Source organism: Falco cherrug, chromosome 1 (genome assembly GCF_023634085.1).
Source record: "Falco cherrug isolate bFalChe1 chromosome 1, bFalChe1.pri, whole genome shotgun sequence".
NCBI lineage: Eukaryota > Metazoa > Chordata > Aves > Falconiformes > Falconidae > Falco > Falco cherrug.
The window spans coordinates 33,490,066-33,503,835 of NC_073697.1; the positions used below are offsets into that span (position 1 = coordinate 33,490,066).

The following is a 13,770-nucleotide window of genomic DNA, read 5'->3' on the forward strand; positions in this document are numbered from 1 at the left end:
ATGGAACAGAAGTTTGTGCTGCGAAACCCTTTGTAAGAAGCGTTGTGGATGCCAAAATTTTACATGATTCAAAAGGAAAAGAGGCTTTTTTTTTGTGACAGAAATATGTAGCTGTGTAGAAAGCAGGTTCTTCTCAGTAAGGATTTGAGAATAATTTGCATCTGCAGACAGCTGTGATTGAAGAATAGGGTGCTTGGCTAGATGGGCCTGATCCAGTTATTCATGTGGAAGAGGGGATTTGTGTATGTGTAGTCCTTTAAGAGAAGAAGGGAGAGACAGAAGTAAAGGAGTGCTTGCTGAGCTTATTTGCAGATGTTTTAAAAAGACTGTATTGAGGAGAAGGTGTGTGAAGGGTGGCTGGGAAAGGCAGCAGTACATGGGAGAAACGAGTATGTGTGGGTGGCTGCGGGTGGCAGCAGAGGGAATGGGAAGCGGTGATATGCTCTGTGGTTTTGAAAACCAAAGTGGGTATGGAAGAACAGAATGTTGAATGTGTAGATTGGTGGTTTAATACTTTATTTTCTATTATGCCGGTTCTGGTGTTTTATTATGGTAATCCTGTATGCATGTGCTTTCTTTCATATGTTAATTATGTAAGCTTGCATGATAGGTAGGGCACATACCATAGAAAATAGTCTTTCTCCTTCATAATATTAAGTAGTGCTGTTATGTACACCTCACTCAGAGTTAGGGATTGTAGTTTGATATAAAGGCTATTAAAGAGAAGATTTACATCACGAGTACAAGCTACAGCAAATTTTGTTACCAAACTTATAATACATTGTTCTTGTCTCTTTTTATTTACAGGATTCTGAGTAACAATAAAATAACAGAGTTGAAGAATGGTTCCTTCTCTGGATTACACCTTCTTGAAAGATTGTAAGTGCTTGGTAAAAAAGGTATTTTCACTTTAAAAGTTGATATACTGTTTGCATTTGAATAATAATTCTGAAAAAAAGTCTTAAGAGATGTGGCTTTTAACATATCTTTTGCGATTGAAGAGTTAACATAGTTAAGTGTTCTCTTGATGAATATGAATGTCATGTAAGAGCATAAAGGCAGTTTCAGTGGCATGCCAGATTCAGTTGATTGCTGTGTTGATTTGCTTTGTTGTTGGTCTCATGTATACTTACGTTTTAAAGAATTCTTTCATTTGTTATGAAGTGTCAAACCCTTTGTCTCAAACAATTGCGAAGTATATTTGTAGGGGAAGCAGATGTATTAGAGCTTCTAAAAGAGGCAACATTAATTGTAAGTTTGTTATTGATACGTATTTTAACAGTCTTGCTGCTTAGTTCGCAACTGTGGCTTGTACCGAATGGGGTTGGGGGTGGGGGGTGGGGTGGGAAATGGGAGTGAGTCTGGGCGTAACTACTTGGACATCTTTGGCTTCCTGTTTTTGCTTTCCCTTTCAGATGATATATCATGTATGGATAAGAAGCAACATTGTAGCTTCTGTTAGTCAGCTTTTTCCCAGCTGGTAGAAGGTCAGGATTGGCAGGTTGATCTACCTTGGGAGCAAGCAGAAACTCTAGAGATAAGACTTTTTTAGGCCATTTGACTGGGAAAGTAGCCAGTTTCATAATCATCTCACAACATCTAGGAAGAGTTCTAAACGACTTACAGCTTCAGGGGGTTAAGAATATGTCATTCTTCTAAAACTTTAGTCCTGGTCACCTGGCCTAAAACAATTCAAACACTTTGACCATTCTGTCCCCTACATGCCAGAAGAAAGATTAGTCTTCTGCATTGGCAGATGAGCCTTATTGTAGAAATAAGTGATTGTGCCAAAGAAGCAAGGTTATCATCAGTGATGGCATTCTAGATCATTACACATTATTTTGGCATCCTTGTTTAGGTAATAAAGGCATTTACTGACAGTTATTTGTTGTAACTGATTACAATTTTCAGGCAGGAAATACTTGAAACTGTTTAGTTTGAGATGATAATTTACATTTGCTCTATGAATCCAAATCTTAATTTTCTTTAAAATCACAAGAACCCAACTTCTTCCGTTTAACTCCTGTCATTTGTAAGGATTTTTTTAGGTTATTTTAATGTCTCCTTTCATGAAAAGGGAAAAGAAAGTAAGGCAGGCATCATGTTTTCAGCATTTAAAGTGATCTGGGATAGCAGTATTTTATATGGTATGGTGGTCTCTTCTGAATGAGATAACATCCTTTATGTCTGCTGGTGTAGAATTTAATACGTCGGCAAATGATTATTAATGGCCAGGTGTTTTCATCATAAAGGAAGGGTTAACTAGCATGATATACTAGTCATTAATGGCCATCTTTTGTGTGTGTGTGTGTGCAAGATTTATTTAAAGACATCTATTTAACCACAGCAAAAGGAAACTTTTCTGCTTCAGATGCTCTTGTGACCCTGGACAGAAGCTGCTCTTATAATTAATTTTTCAAACTGAAACGAATAGTCGATAGTAAAAGGAAAAAAAATTGAAATCCATGGTAACTGTTTTGAATGCCTAACATTATGTTCAATAGTTTCAAATTATATTCCTTAATGTTGACTGTGGTAACTTACATGCCTTTAAAACTGCAATTTTTTGACAGTTCTTTATTTTTATTTTGTTGTACTACTCATGCTTCCCCTTGTTTACTTATGTTTTCTTTGTAGATAGGCTCTTTTCCCCACTTCTAATTTAAGAGATTAAATGGAGATAAAAGAAATAAATTCAATCAGCATTTAAATAGTTAATTTGGACAGTAGCCTCACAATGTTACTGCTTGCAGTAATAGGGGAGAGATTCTGTATGTGTTTAATGCTTGTTTGTTCATTTCTTGTAATGTTATACTTCATAGCGAATACTTTTGCTGTTTCTCCTTAATCATTTTCAGATAGAGTTTAGATATATAGATATATTTAACCAAAGCCTTGAAAAAGAATAATTCAAGTAATATGTAAGGAACAGGTACCTCAGTAATAATTGGTTTTAATTGCATTTCAATTCATATTTTGAATTCACAATTTCATAATTCATCTGTTAACACACTAAACTTGTTTTCTTCTGTTTAGTTCTTGGACAACTTAGTGAAAATTTACACAGTTTTAAATGGTTTCTGTTATTTTATTAGTTCTTCAGATAAACTTGGGTATATGGTATCTGCAGCTGCAAATTGTTGCCCTTAAGGTTATTGGTTTGCTCAAATTTGTTATCTCTTGACCTCATCCCCACCTGACAGTTCTTCATGGTTACTATTGAAAGGGAGAGATTGTTTTATTTATTGCTTGTGTCCCCCAAAACTGTGGGGAAGTACATTAAAAATGCTGGCCCCAAGTGGGAATTTCAAATCTATTCGTTAATAATTTTGTGCATGTATGTTAATTTATGAAAATGTAGAATTTGGTGATGTGTTATTTTGTAAACAGCGTGATAAGATTACTAAAAGAAGGGTTTTGTTTTACTGGTGGGTGAAACTTTGTTAATTACAGTAGAAAATGACTATGCTATGTCTACACCTACTCTTACAGGAAAAAAATCATGCAAATAACAGCTGAGTAACAGTAAGCAGGTCAAAGATTTTAACTGCTGTAAGTGGTAATTAAAGTGTGTGCACAAAAAGATGTTAAATATTTAATCTCCACTGACTTCGTTAATGCTATGTTTTGTTGAGTGTTTCATTGCAGTTTAAATGTTGAAGTAACTTGCACAACTGATTTGTGACAGAGAATTTCATCTAGTAGATGCTTGACTTTATATATCATTAGTCAAAGTCCACCAACTTAGAAGCAAACTGCTGTCTTCCATCTGGAAGCCAGCTAATTCTGCCTGTTGTTTTTGGCAAGTATAAGGAAGTTTATGTATTTGTTAAGTAATAGTTTTCGTTGTACATGAGGGAGAAAGGAGGAAGAGACAGACGTGGAATTCAGTAACATATTTAGATAGCAAACCAAGGATTTTATATTAATTGAGCAGTAAATAATGGCAAGGGTTTATCAATGTGTTTTTAGGATATACTAATATACCTTTTAAAAGGGGAAATGTGCAGTGTGAAGTGAGTGTTATTTGTAGTCATTTTCTTTTTTTTTTCCTCCTGTTTTTATAGCACCAATCTACAGATATATGGATGCCTTAAAAATAGGAGCATTTAATACTTTTTAGGACAATAAAAATTTCTCATTTTAATTCTTGTTGTGATAGTGCAGCAGAGCATGTGATAAGATAGGCCTGAGTTCTCCTAGTGATGCACCTGAACTTTTATGAAAGTCTTTAAAAGTGATTGGAAAGTATCAGGATTTTTTGTGGGAATATTACTGAGCAGCGAAACAGTATTATGAATATTCAGGAACTTGTTTTCTGCTCTAACTTTAATTCTGGTTTTGGTTCTGGAACCTCTATCTCTTCGTTAGCTGTGGCTCTTTCAGGAGAAGACAGTGTGTTAGGCTAACAAAATACTTTCTCCATCCTCACGTGCTTCTCAGGTAATTTCTGAAAGATGAGTGATGAGGGGAAGGAAATGTGCTTCTAGTCTGCTGAAAAATCTGTGCTGTGAAATTGAATGCTCTGGAGTATTCTGAACTGTTTGAATTATAGAAATTATTTTAAGGAAACAGGTTTTCTGGTATAGGTTCTAGCTTTTGTTTACTTTGCAGAAATGTCTCAAGCATTTATTTTTTTTTTCATTACATCTTCAAGAAATTTTGAATTGTTCATCAGTGCATGTCACAGATGATGTTACGGGGTAAGCAAAACAGCAAAGTGATCCAAGTTACTGTTGATTTTTTTTAGATACAAGGGGAAGTCAAAAGTGTATGTAAGAAAAAAAAATCATCTCTTTTTGCAGTGACTTTTTAATTTACATTTGAAAAACGTCCAACCCGCAGAACTATCTATTGTCTCCTCTTTTGTGGTTCCTTATGAACCTGGACACTCCAGTTGCTTTCTATTCTTCTGTTACTCTAATATCAAAATCAGTGGTAGACTTGAGTCAGTTTTTCTTTTCTAGAGAGAGTTACTTGAACCTGGTGAAACAGCTCCAGCAGCACTTTATCCTCAATGCAATTTGAATATGGTGACCTGAAAGCATAATTCTACATCTGAGACCCACATGCAATAAAGTGTTGGGCTATCAGTTATCAACGGTTTTGGTGGTACCCTAAATATTTGGTACATTGATGGTGAAAATTCCAAATAAATACAGCCTGCTGTGTTTTAGGGAGAAAGCCTATGTACGTATGGGGTAGAATTTAAATCATACACAATGGATGATGAGGAAACACAAAAGTTGTTTAATCAGTCATAAGTATTTGTTGGATCTACCTGCATAAAATCTACAGCCCATAGAACTGTGGGAGGGATCAGCTGACTTTGTGATGTTTTTTCTAATTTCTTACTTTGTCTTCTTCCTGTATTTCCTTTTTGAAAAGGCATTTCATATAGTAAGAGTCCATGGTGTTTAATCTGTTTGTTTTCTGACCTTCATTTTCAAGTTCTGTACAGGAAGAAAGTAAGTTTATCCAATGTTCATTGAGAGAGCTAAATAATGTATACATGTCAGTGTATTTATATGCATTGTTTGTGCCAGCAGGATGCTTTAGTAATATTTAAGACTATCTTCACCGTGCTGAGACAGAAAGCGTTAAATTACAAGTAATATGTATTCATATATAAGTAATTTTTAAGTATGTATATGTGCACTTTTAAGTCGTAGACAACTGGCCACTGAAACATTCCATTATAAACTCTAATGAAATGAAACGATTTCATTTTTTACATGGCAAACTATAATTACATTTGAGTATTCTTTCATTAAGATATTTTTCTTTAACAAGATAACATTAGATGTGGTTGTCAGGCTCTTAAAAATACTTTTGCTTGTTCTAAGTTGCTATTTGCTCACTTAATAATGGATTTGAAAAAGCGCTGTTCCAATTGAATGTAAGATTTCCTCATAATGAGAGTGGTTAAATACTTCAAGAGTTGGGTGATGATATGGTGAAACCTGCATCCTTTGAGGTTTTTAGAACTGGACATAACAGCAGGGCAGTTAATGTGATTCAGTTGTGCTTTGAGCGAGAAGTTGCATGTGACCTCAACAGATGTTTTAAAACCTGCTACCCAAATCTCAAGTTAGTTACCTTACCTGATAAATCAGAGGCATTCTCATCTGCAGTGTTACTTAACATTTAAGAGAAAATTGATGTATTTTTTTTTAATAGGTTCTCAGTCTAAGATTGCTCTACTGTCTGGCTTGTGTTTTGGTTTTTGTGGAGGTTTTTAGTTTTTTGTTGTTCTGGGGGTTTTTTGGTAGCAGTATTTTTACTTGCTAGATGAAAGATATAGTTAGTGTAAGATGTACTAATGAGCTAGAGCTTGGGGAAGTTGTAATATTACCCTAACTGAAACCATCTTCTAATGGATGTTTTGGACAGATTTTCTTTGATTTGGACAAATAAATATGTATAACTATATCCTGTTGGTTGAGCTTTGCCAAAGAAAATTTATTAAAATCAGTGGCTGGGATAATTAATTTCCTGTTTCTAAAACTCAATAGTTGGTATAAATATATTTGTAAGTGTTAAAAACAACAAAAACCTTAAAGCCAAACACAACTTTCTAATGAGATTGTCTCTCCCACCTCCCTTATATGTGAGAATCCTACCAGTCCGTTGGTTTAACCAAGTGTAATTTCTTCTTCGAGAAACTGTCTTAGATCCTGGAGTCCTGGCAGTTGCACCAGCCTGTATATCAACATCTTTTACTGTTTCTGAAGAGCTGCCAGACATGTCAGCGCTGTGTTAATTTTGAGATCTTTAAATATCTCTCAGTTTTCATCTGCTCATACTTTTTGGTAGATGAATTCATAGCTACTGCTTACTAATGACTGCTACTGGGAGGGGGGGAAACCCTAAGTAGAGACACCCCAACTGTTGTAGTTGCAGGTTGAGCAAATGCTAATACTTCGGGCATTCAGGGTGGTTTTTTAGAATTATTTTAGTATGGCGGTTCATTAATGCTTTGCTGTCTTATCTACAAAATACAGAATATACATTGAATGAGTTTTAGGAAAACATGAAAACTGTTGGCATTTCTTTTTAAAAATTTATTAATTCTAGTGTAATTATCCTTCTGGAACCAGCATTAAGACCTACTAAGGGGAGGGAAAAGAACAAAAAATTACAGGAAGAATAGACTAGTCAGTTTTTATCAACTAATCTGACAATGTATAAACAGGTTGTGGAAGTAATGAACTGCTTGCTTTTAATTTTAAAACTTTTTTTTTTCTTTCTACTGAAGCAGTGGATATAAGAAAGAGCTGTATCAGGGAGTATGCTTTTAATTTAAGTAATGAAATTAAAAATCACTGATAATCTAGACTAGTGGATTTCCAAGGCATGTTGTCAAGGTTGATCTCCCCGAGTGTTTTCCGTAGGGAGATTCTCAGTGGGAGTTATATGATTTTAAACTGAAATTTAAAATACGAACAGTAAATATCATTTTTCTTCCCTGTTCCAAAGACTGATGGTAAATAAGTGATGAATAACATTTAGTATTCTCTAGTTTGTCACGGTCTTGGTACTGTGTTTATAGCCTGCTGAAAGAGGCTTACAAACTTTGCAGTTCTTCAGGCTTCTGAATACTGCTTTGGAAGTAGTTGGCAGTCCCTGCCATGCCACCATACAGGGCAAGAAAATGAAACTGATAAGAGAATTGTGTATGTGTCACAGTTCTACTTTAAATTTACCTTTCAGTACAGTAAATTAATTTTCAATATTTCAAGTATTTAAATTGAAGCATGATCCATGTGCCATGACACTATTGCAGCAATACTAGTTCATCTGGCTGTAGGAAATGCTATTGTAAAATCTCAGGATGAATTCATATTTTTGATCATGTATATCTGTGTGATGGTAGGTGTACTGTTCTTTCAGGCAGTATTATTAAAGTTGTGGTAGACTTAGGGATGTTTTTTCTACTCTTGCTTACTAAAACATTGCTTTTAATTGAAATTACTGAATTTCCTCTCAAATGCAGTATTTTCAGATATTGCCAAGGAGTGAGAAAATTTTTATTGTAGTAGTAAGTGCCTGCCTATGAAGTTTCGGATAGTAGTGTAGTAAAGATTTGGGATGAATAAGGAGGTAGAAATAATTTTAGCATTCATGCAGTCATAAAGTTTGTTCAGAAGTGTGTAGATGCTGCCAGATGCTTTCTGTGGCCTTTCAAATTAAGATATATCTGCAAAACATCTCATGTTAGGAGTTAAGACTTCTTTATCACTTGTACAATTAATAAAGCAGTTTAATGCCATAGTTACTTTACATTTCTCCTTACAATCTCCTGTTCTGGAAACTTAAGATTTCAAAACCTGTGCTCTGAATTTTTTCACCAGCATTATTTGGGATTCTGGCTTTGCTTCTGTACTAATGTTGGTGGAGACTTTCAGTGTTGAGTCTTTGTTGTATTTTTAGAGTCTTGTTTTGTTGCTTTTGGTAGGACAGGAAAACACTGTGCCTAAATAGTATTGTACTGTGTAATGAGCAAATACTACACCTTGAGCAGCTGTAATCTATTTGGATAATGTGGCAAAGTGTCTTTGACTATACCCTTTCATGTGATAGGAACTGATAGAATATTTAAAGGAATACACATGCTGTTTCTATTCTTTCTAGTTAAAATAAGATTTTTCAAATTTTTAAAGATGCTATTTCTACTTTCTCTAACATATGTGGTACAGGGCTTTTGGACAGTTTTCAAACAAGCTGAGGCAAGTCTATCTTCATGCATGTATATCTGTTTTAAAGGGTAGTTCGTGCTAAATGTCTTAATTTTTCTCCACAGGGACCTTAAGAACAACCTTATTAGTACTATAGATCCAGGAGCTTTTCTGGGACTTTCATCTCTGAAAAGACTGTAAGTAGTATATCTAGCTAGTCATTTTAAATAAACAAAAAAAACCCTGAGAGTAGACTTAGTCTTAGCTTCTGGAAATTTAGACAGCAAGGCTATTATATTATTAAAAGTTGAATACTTGTTGTCTAAATTTATACACACACACACACATGTATTTATGTATGACACAAAGTCTGCTTTTAGTCTTATGACTGAAGAACATCCACTGCCTGTGGCTTGGCAGTCTCCCTTGTTCTTACTGACAGTCTGTTGTATTATTCCTCCCTCTTTGTATTGCAGTGGCTTGAAACATCACTGGATGAATGTTCATTCAGGGCTTTGATGCCATGAAGTCATGTTTTGTTAAATGTTAAACTCCTCACAATTTTTTTTTTTTTTCCCCCAAAGGTCTTACTGGAACAGAGAGTCCCTTGCTATTAATACTACACTGAAGTTACAGCACTGCTAATGCTGCTTTATTTATTGGAGGTTGTGCCAACATTCCCATTAACATGTTTTTTTGGCATTTATACCTTGGGTGTAAAAATTCTGTCCCAGATGAAATTTGACAAACAAGACCTCAGCATGATGGCCTCTCTTCAGAAAAATCTCTTCAGATTTTCAGAATATCTGGGGGAGCTTTTAGGTCTTAGTGATTTCAGTGCTACACACAGACAGGCAGACACACACCCAGCCTGCCCCCCCCCTCCCCCCGCCTTTAGTCAGCATACAGCTTTCTTTACATTTTTGTAGTATGTTCATTTGTCACAGGTCAGATAATCTGGCTCACTTAAAAGGAAATTTTGTTGGTAATTTTTGAATTTTTTTTCCCAAATTTTCAAAGAAAAGCAAAACTTTTGAAAACCTTAAAAATAAAGCTGAAGGACCAAGTCTGGACCTTTACTACTTGCAAGCTTAATTTTTATTCCTTTAAGATTTTTGGCAATTCAATTTAATACCTATATTGTATAATATTTAAATCTTTATGTAAGTATAAATATAGAAGTGGTCCTACTTATGTACAATAAACACACTAGTATAGGGGTGTCTGGCACATCAAAAAATTGAGCGATGTAATGAATATGATGAATATACTGTACAAATGCGAAATAATGTACTTTGTAGTGATGTAAGCTAATCCTTTTCTAAGGGGATTTAGTGGTAAGGCTGGGTTCATTTAACAGTGTATGGGCAAACTATTATTGCTTTGGAAATGGAATGAGGGTGGTGTGTGTGTGTGTACGCCATTATAGCAGTACTTGTTGGGTTTCTTGAAAAAAACCTAAGCGTATATATGATGCAAACTGTTACTCATTAATTTTAGTTTAAATACTTCTGTTTGCAGGCTGTATATCATTTGGTAATAAACCAATTTACTCCAATTTTTGCTTTTTCCTATTTATAGAGACTTAACTAATAACAGAATAGGCTGCCTGAATGCAGATATATTTAGAGGACTTGTAAATCTTATTAGATTGTAAGTATAATTTGTTGTATATAATTTCACTTAAGTTTTAGTTTTATGTAAGCTACCATTCTTTGTTTCAACGGGAGTGCTTTAAGTATGCACTTGGAAAAACATGCAATGTGGCTGTGATTGTGGTTTGTTACTTGGTAGCAAGCTTAAAAATAAAGGACAGTGGGGGCAGCCAAACGCATGCTACTCAGTGCTCTGTCTGCTTAGTAGTGATTTTCCAGGTTCTTAAAGGTATAGTGAGGGGGATGATGACTAGCGGACTGTACAAATTATCTTTCCTAGAAAAATATTTTACAGTTATGGAATCTTAATATCTATGCCATCTACCGTAGTGTCAGTGTGGTTGTGTTTTGCTAGCTTTCTTGCATGTTTTGTAGTTTGTAATTTACTTTAAGAAAATAACATACAAGATTATGGAATGTTTCTTTGCCCTGGTCATTAGCTGCTTATGCAGTGCTTTCACTGATACAGGGAAAGTGGGATGTATAATATTTTAAAAAAACATTCTGCTAGATCTAACGTGCTTCTTTTTAGGATGTTAGTATCAACACATCAATTCACTGTGAACAGCAAAGTTAATGTTAAACTTAATGAAATTTATGCTCGGCGCGTGCTAGTTGTTGCTTTAAATACAAAAGAAAGTATTTACTTTCAATCCTTATTCCCAGTCTTAAAATCATTCAGAAGTATGGGGCATACTTTATTTTGGAATTCTTGATTCTTGTAAATAGGATCTATCAGACCTGATTATTATTCTTAGTCTGGTGAACTATGACACAGTGTCATAATAGTATCTTGGAGGTTTTAAAATAATGTTATCTTGAAAAGGGATCTTTTTTTTATAATGCAAATGTCAGTTGCTTGAGCATGAGTTCAAAACGTAATGCTTTTATTTCTTAGGAATCTTTCTGGAAATCTGTTTTCTACACTTACACGGGGAACATTTGATCATCTTGGTTCGCTGAAGTCTCTGTAAGTACTTATTGTATCTAATCTTAATTTGTGTAGTTATTTTTGTTCCTAAAAAACATTTTATGTATGCTTGCTTGTACTATGGTTTTGCATTTTTACTTTTAAACGTCATAAGAATGGTTTCTTTGTCTGAATAAGTACATGGGAAATGTATGTACAGAAATCTAGTGTTCATACAACTTCCTTCAAAAGATGCTTGGTATTTGTTACATAGTTCCGAGAGAACAAATCTATACTGGTATCTGGGCTTCAGAAAGTTCTATTCTGTATGCATAATTTATTACTTTTATTAAACGATTAGTGCTTTACACCTTTTTTAACAAAGGGAACAAAGACTTTTAAGGAAGATCTTAGTCCTTGAAGAGCAGTATTAGTTCTGTTACACACATCAGTGAGTACATCGCAACCTCATGGTATTTTTCTCTCCTTAAATTGCATAAGAGCTGTAATCCTGTGTAAAGAAGAAAGTAAATGAAAAAGAGTATCGGTGCTGATGAATAGCTTGCATTTTTCCCTGGTAGTCATGACAGTTGGCTTACTGTACTGGGACTTTCTGAAAAGGTCTGACTTCTGGCTTTGATGCTGAGTTAATTTCTTGTTTATAAAGTCAAACGTTTGTTTCCCTTCTGCAGCTTCTTTTAGTTGTTCACGTTATTCCTGATACTTTAATTGTGCACATGAAGTTTGCTATCCAAGAACATCACAGATCTGACAAAAGAACGTGGATATAACCATTGCTATTAAAAATGTGTGTCTGGAGGAATTCCTGTGAACAAAGACCAAATGGAGTTTCACAGGAGTGTTGATTTAGTGTTTGAAGTGTTCTGCCTGTGATGTTGTGTTACCCTCTAGATATTTGCAAAAAGAAAAAAAATAATGTTTTCACTAAAGGTAAAATACAGTGTAAACACAGCAATATGTTTTGATACATTTTTAACTGTTTCTAAACAGATAAAATATTTATGGTCTGTTTCAGTTTAGCTTACAACAGTCAGCTGTGGGGGGATTTGGTATGTCTTTTAGTAGAAAGTATTAAATTATACAGAGAAGACTTTATGAATCAATGAAAAGCCTTATATGATTTTCGTATAAAGTAGAATAAAAATATCATTTAATTTGTGTGAATAGTGGGTCTGAAAAGAGAAAGGGGTGGGAGTCTATTTTTATATTTCTATTGATTTTTCTGTTAAAGCATTTGATTGCTAAAATGAAGCAGTCAGGTGTGTTCTTAAGTTATGGTGATGCATATTCAAGTATTTCCTTGTTATTGCTGACTTAAATTATGCGAATTCCTTCTATGAAAGAAATTACTAGAAATTTTTTCATGCATGGGTATTAGATGTTCCGTGTGTTTATGGAGAGGATTCTTTTTCTTGGGGACCGTGTACTTTTGTTCTTAGAGCACAGTTTGCAGAGGATTAGATTATCTTCCAGTATGTAGGGGTAGGCAGCTCCACTGTATTTCAGGGTTTGACTGCTTGTTGTCTGTGTATCTGTGACAAAGAAGGGCACTGCGTAGCTGTTGATGTCAAGTTTTCATACCTTCAAGTGTTGCATTTTGTCACACTGCATACCTGGTTTGTGTTGCAGAGAATTTCAGACTGATTATCTTCTTTGCGATTGCAACATACTGTGGATGCATCAGTGGTTAAAAGAAAGAAATATAACTGTACGTGAAACTAAATGTGCCTATCCCAAGTCACTTCAGTCGCAGACAGTGACGGGTGTTAAGCAGGAGCTTCTAACCTGTGGTAAGCACTCTTCACAACTGACACTTGTTTTCTAATGCATTCCAGATTCTGTTAATATTAATGAACAGACTTTTTTGCTTTGTTTTGTTTCCCTGAAATTCAGCACTTGTATGATAGTGGTAATAGTGATTCTTTTTCAAAGGCTGATCTTTAGTTGCAATTCAATGGTGTTTGCTTTTGGAAAGAAATGATAAGTTGATGACTGTGGATGTCAGTCTGTAGAAACTAAGGATCAGTAGCATGCTGTGGACATAAACTCCTTTTTCCTGCTAATCCATGTTTTTCAGGGATTTTTACTTCAACTTCACAAGATGAATCAGAAACTGGTAATTGTTTCCAAAGTCTAGCTAGTCTTGCAAATGATTCCAAGCCCAAATTTCTGAAGTTAAAAGGTCTTCATTTTGTGACTGAACTCTCCTACATGGTGATACTGTTGCTGATTAGTCTTCTTGTGACGAAACCATGACCAACTTGCTTAACAACTTTGTTGTATTAGAGTTACTCTGTCAAAATAATAAAACATAATTAGTTGTGATTTTGAAATCTTAATAGTGAGAAATTGTGAAGTGAAATGCATAAATATATTTTTTATTCAAGTTCGTGTTTTTCACTCTTTTGGATGTGGGCTAGCAAAATATTTTTGAAATGTATTACATTAAAGGAATACACATCGTTACAAATTCTCTTTTTTTTTTTTTATTTTTCGATACCTGATG

The 13,770-nt window shown here is 34.6% G+C and overlaps 1 protein-coding gene across 1 annotated transcript in view; it reads left to right on the top strand.

The window, feature by feature from the left end:
- ADGRA3 (adhesion G protein-coupled receptor A3) overlaps positions 1–13,770 on the top strand; it is a 56,640-nt gene that overhangs the window by 13,967 nt on the left and 28,903 nt on the right. Inside the window, exons 2-6 of the mRNA XM_055712945.1 lie at positions 808–879; positions 8,804–8,875; positions 10,260–10,331; positions 11,232–11,303; positions 12,894–13,054. Of these exons, the coding sequence (XP_055568920.1) occupies positions 808–879; positions 8,804–8,875; positions 10,260–10,331; positions 11,232–11,303; positions 12,894–13,054 (449 nt within the window). The remainder of the gene's footprint in view (positions 1–807; positions 880–8,803; positions 8,876–10,259; positions 10,332–11,231; positions 11,304–12,893; positions 13,055–13,770) is intronic.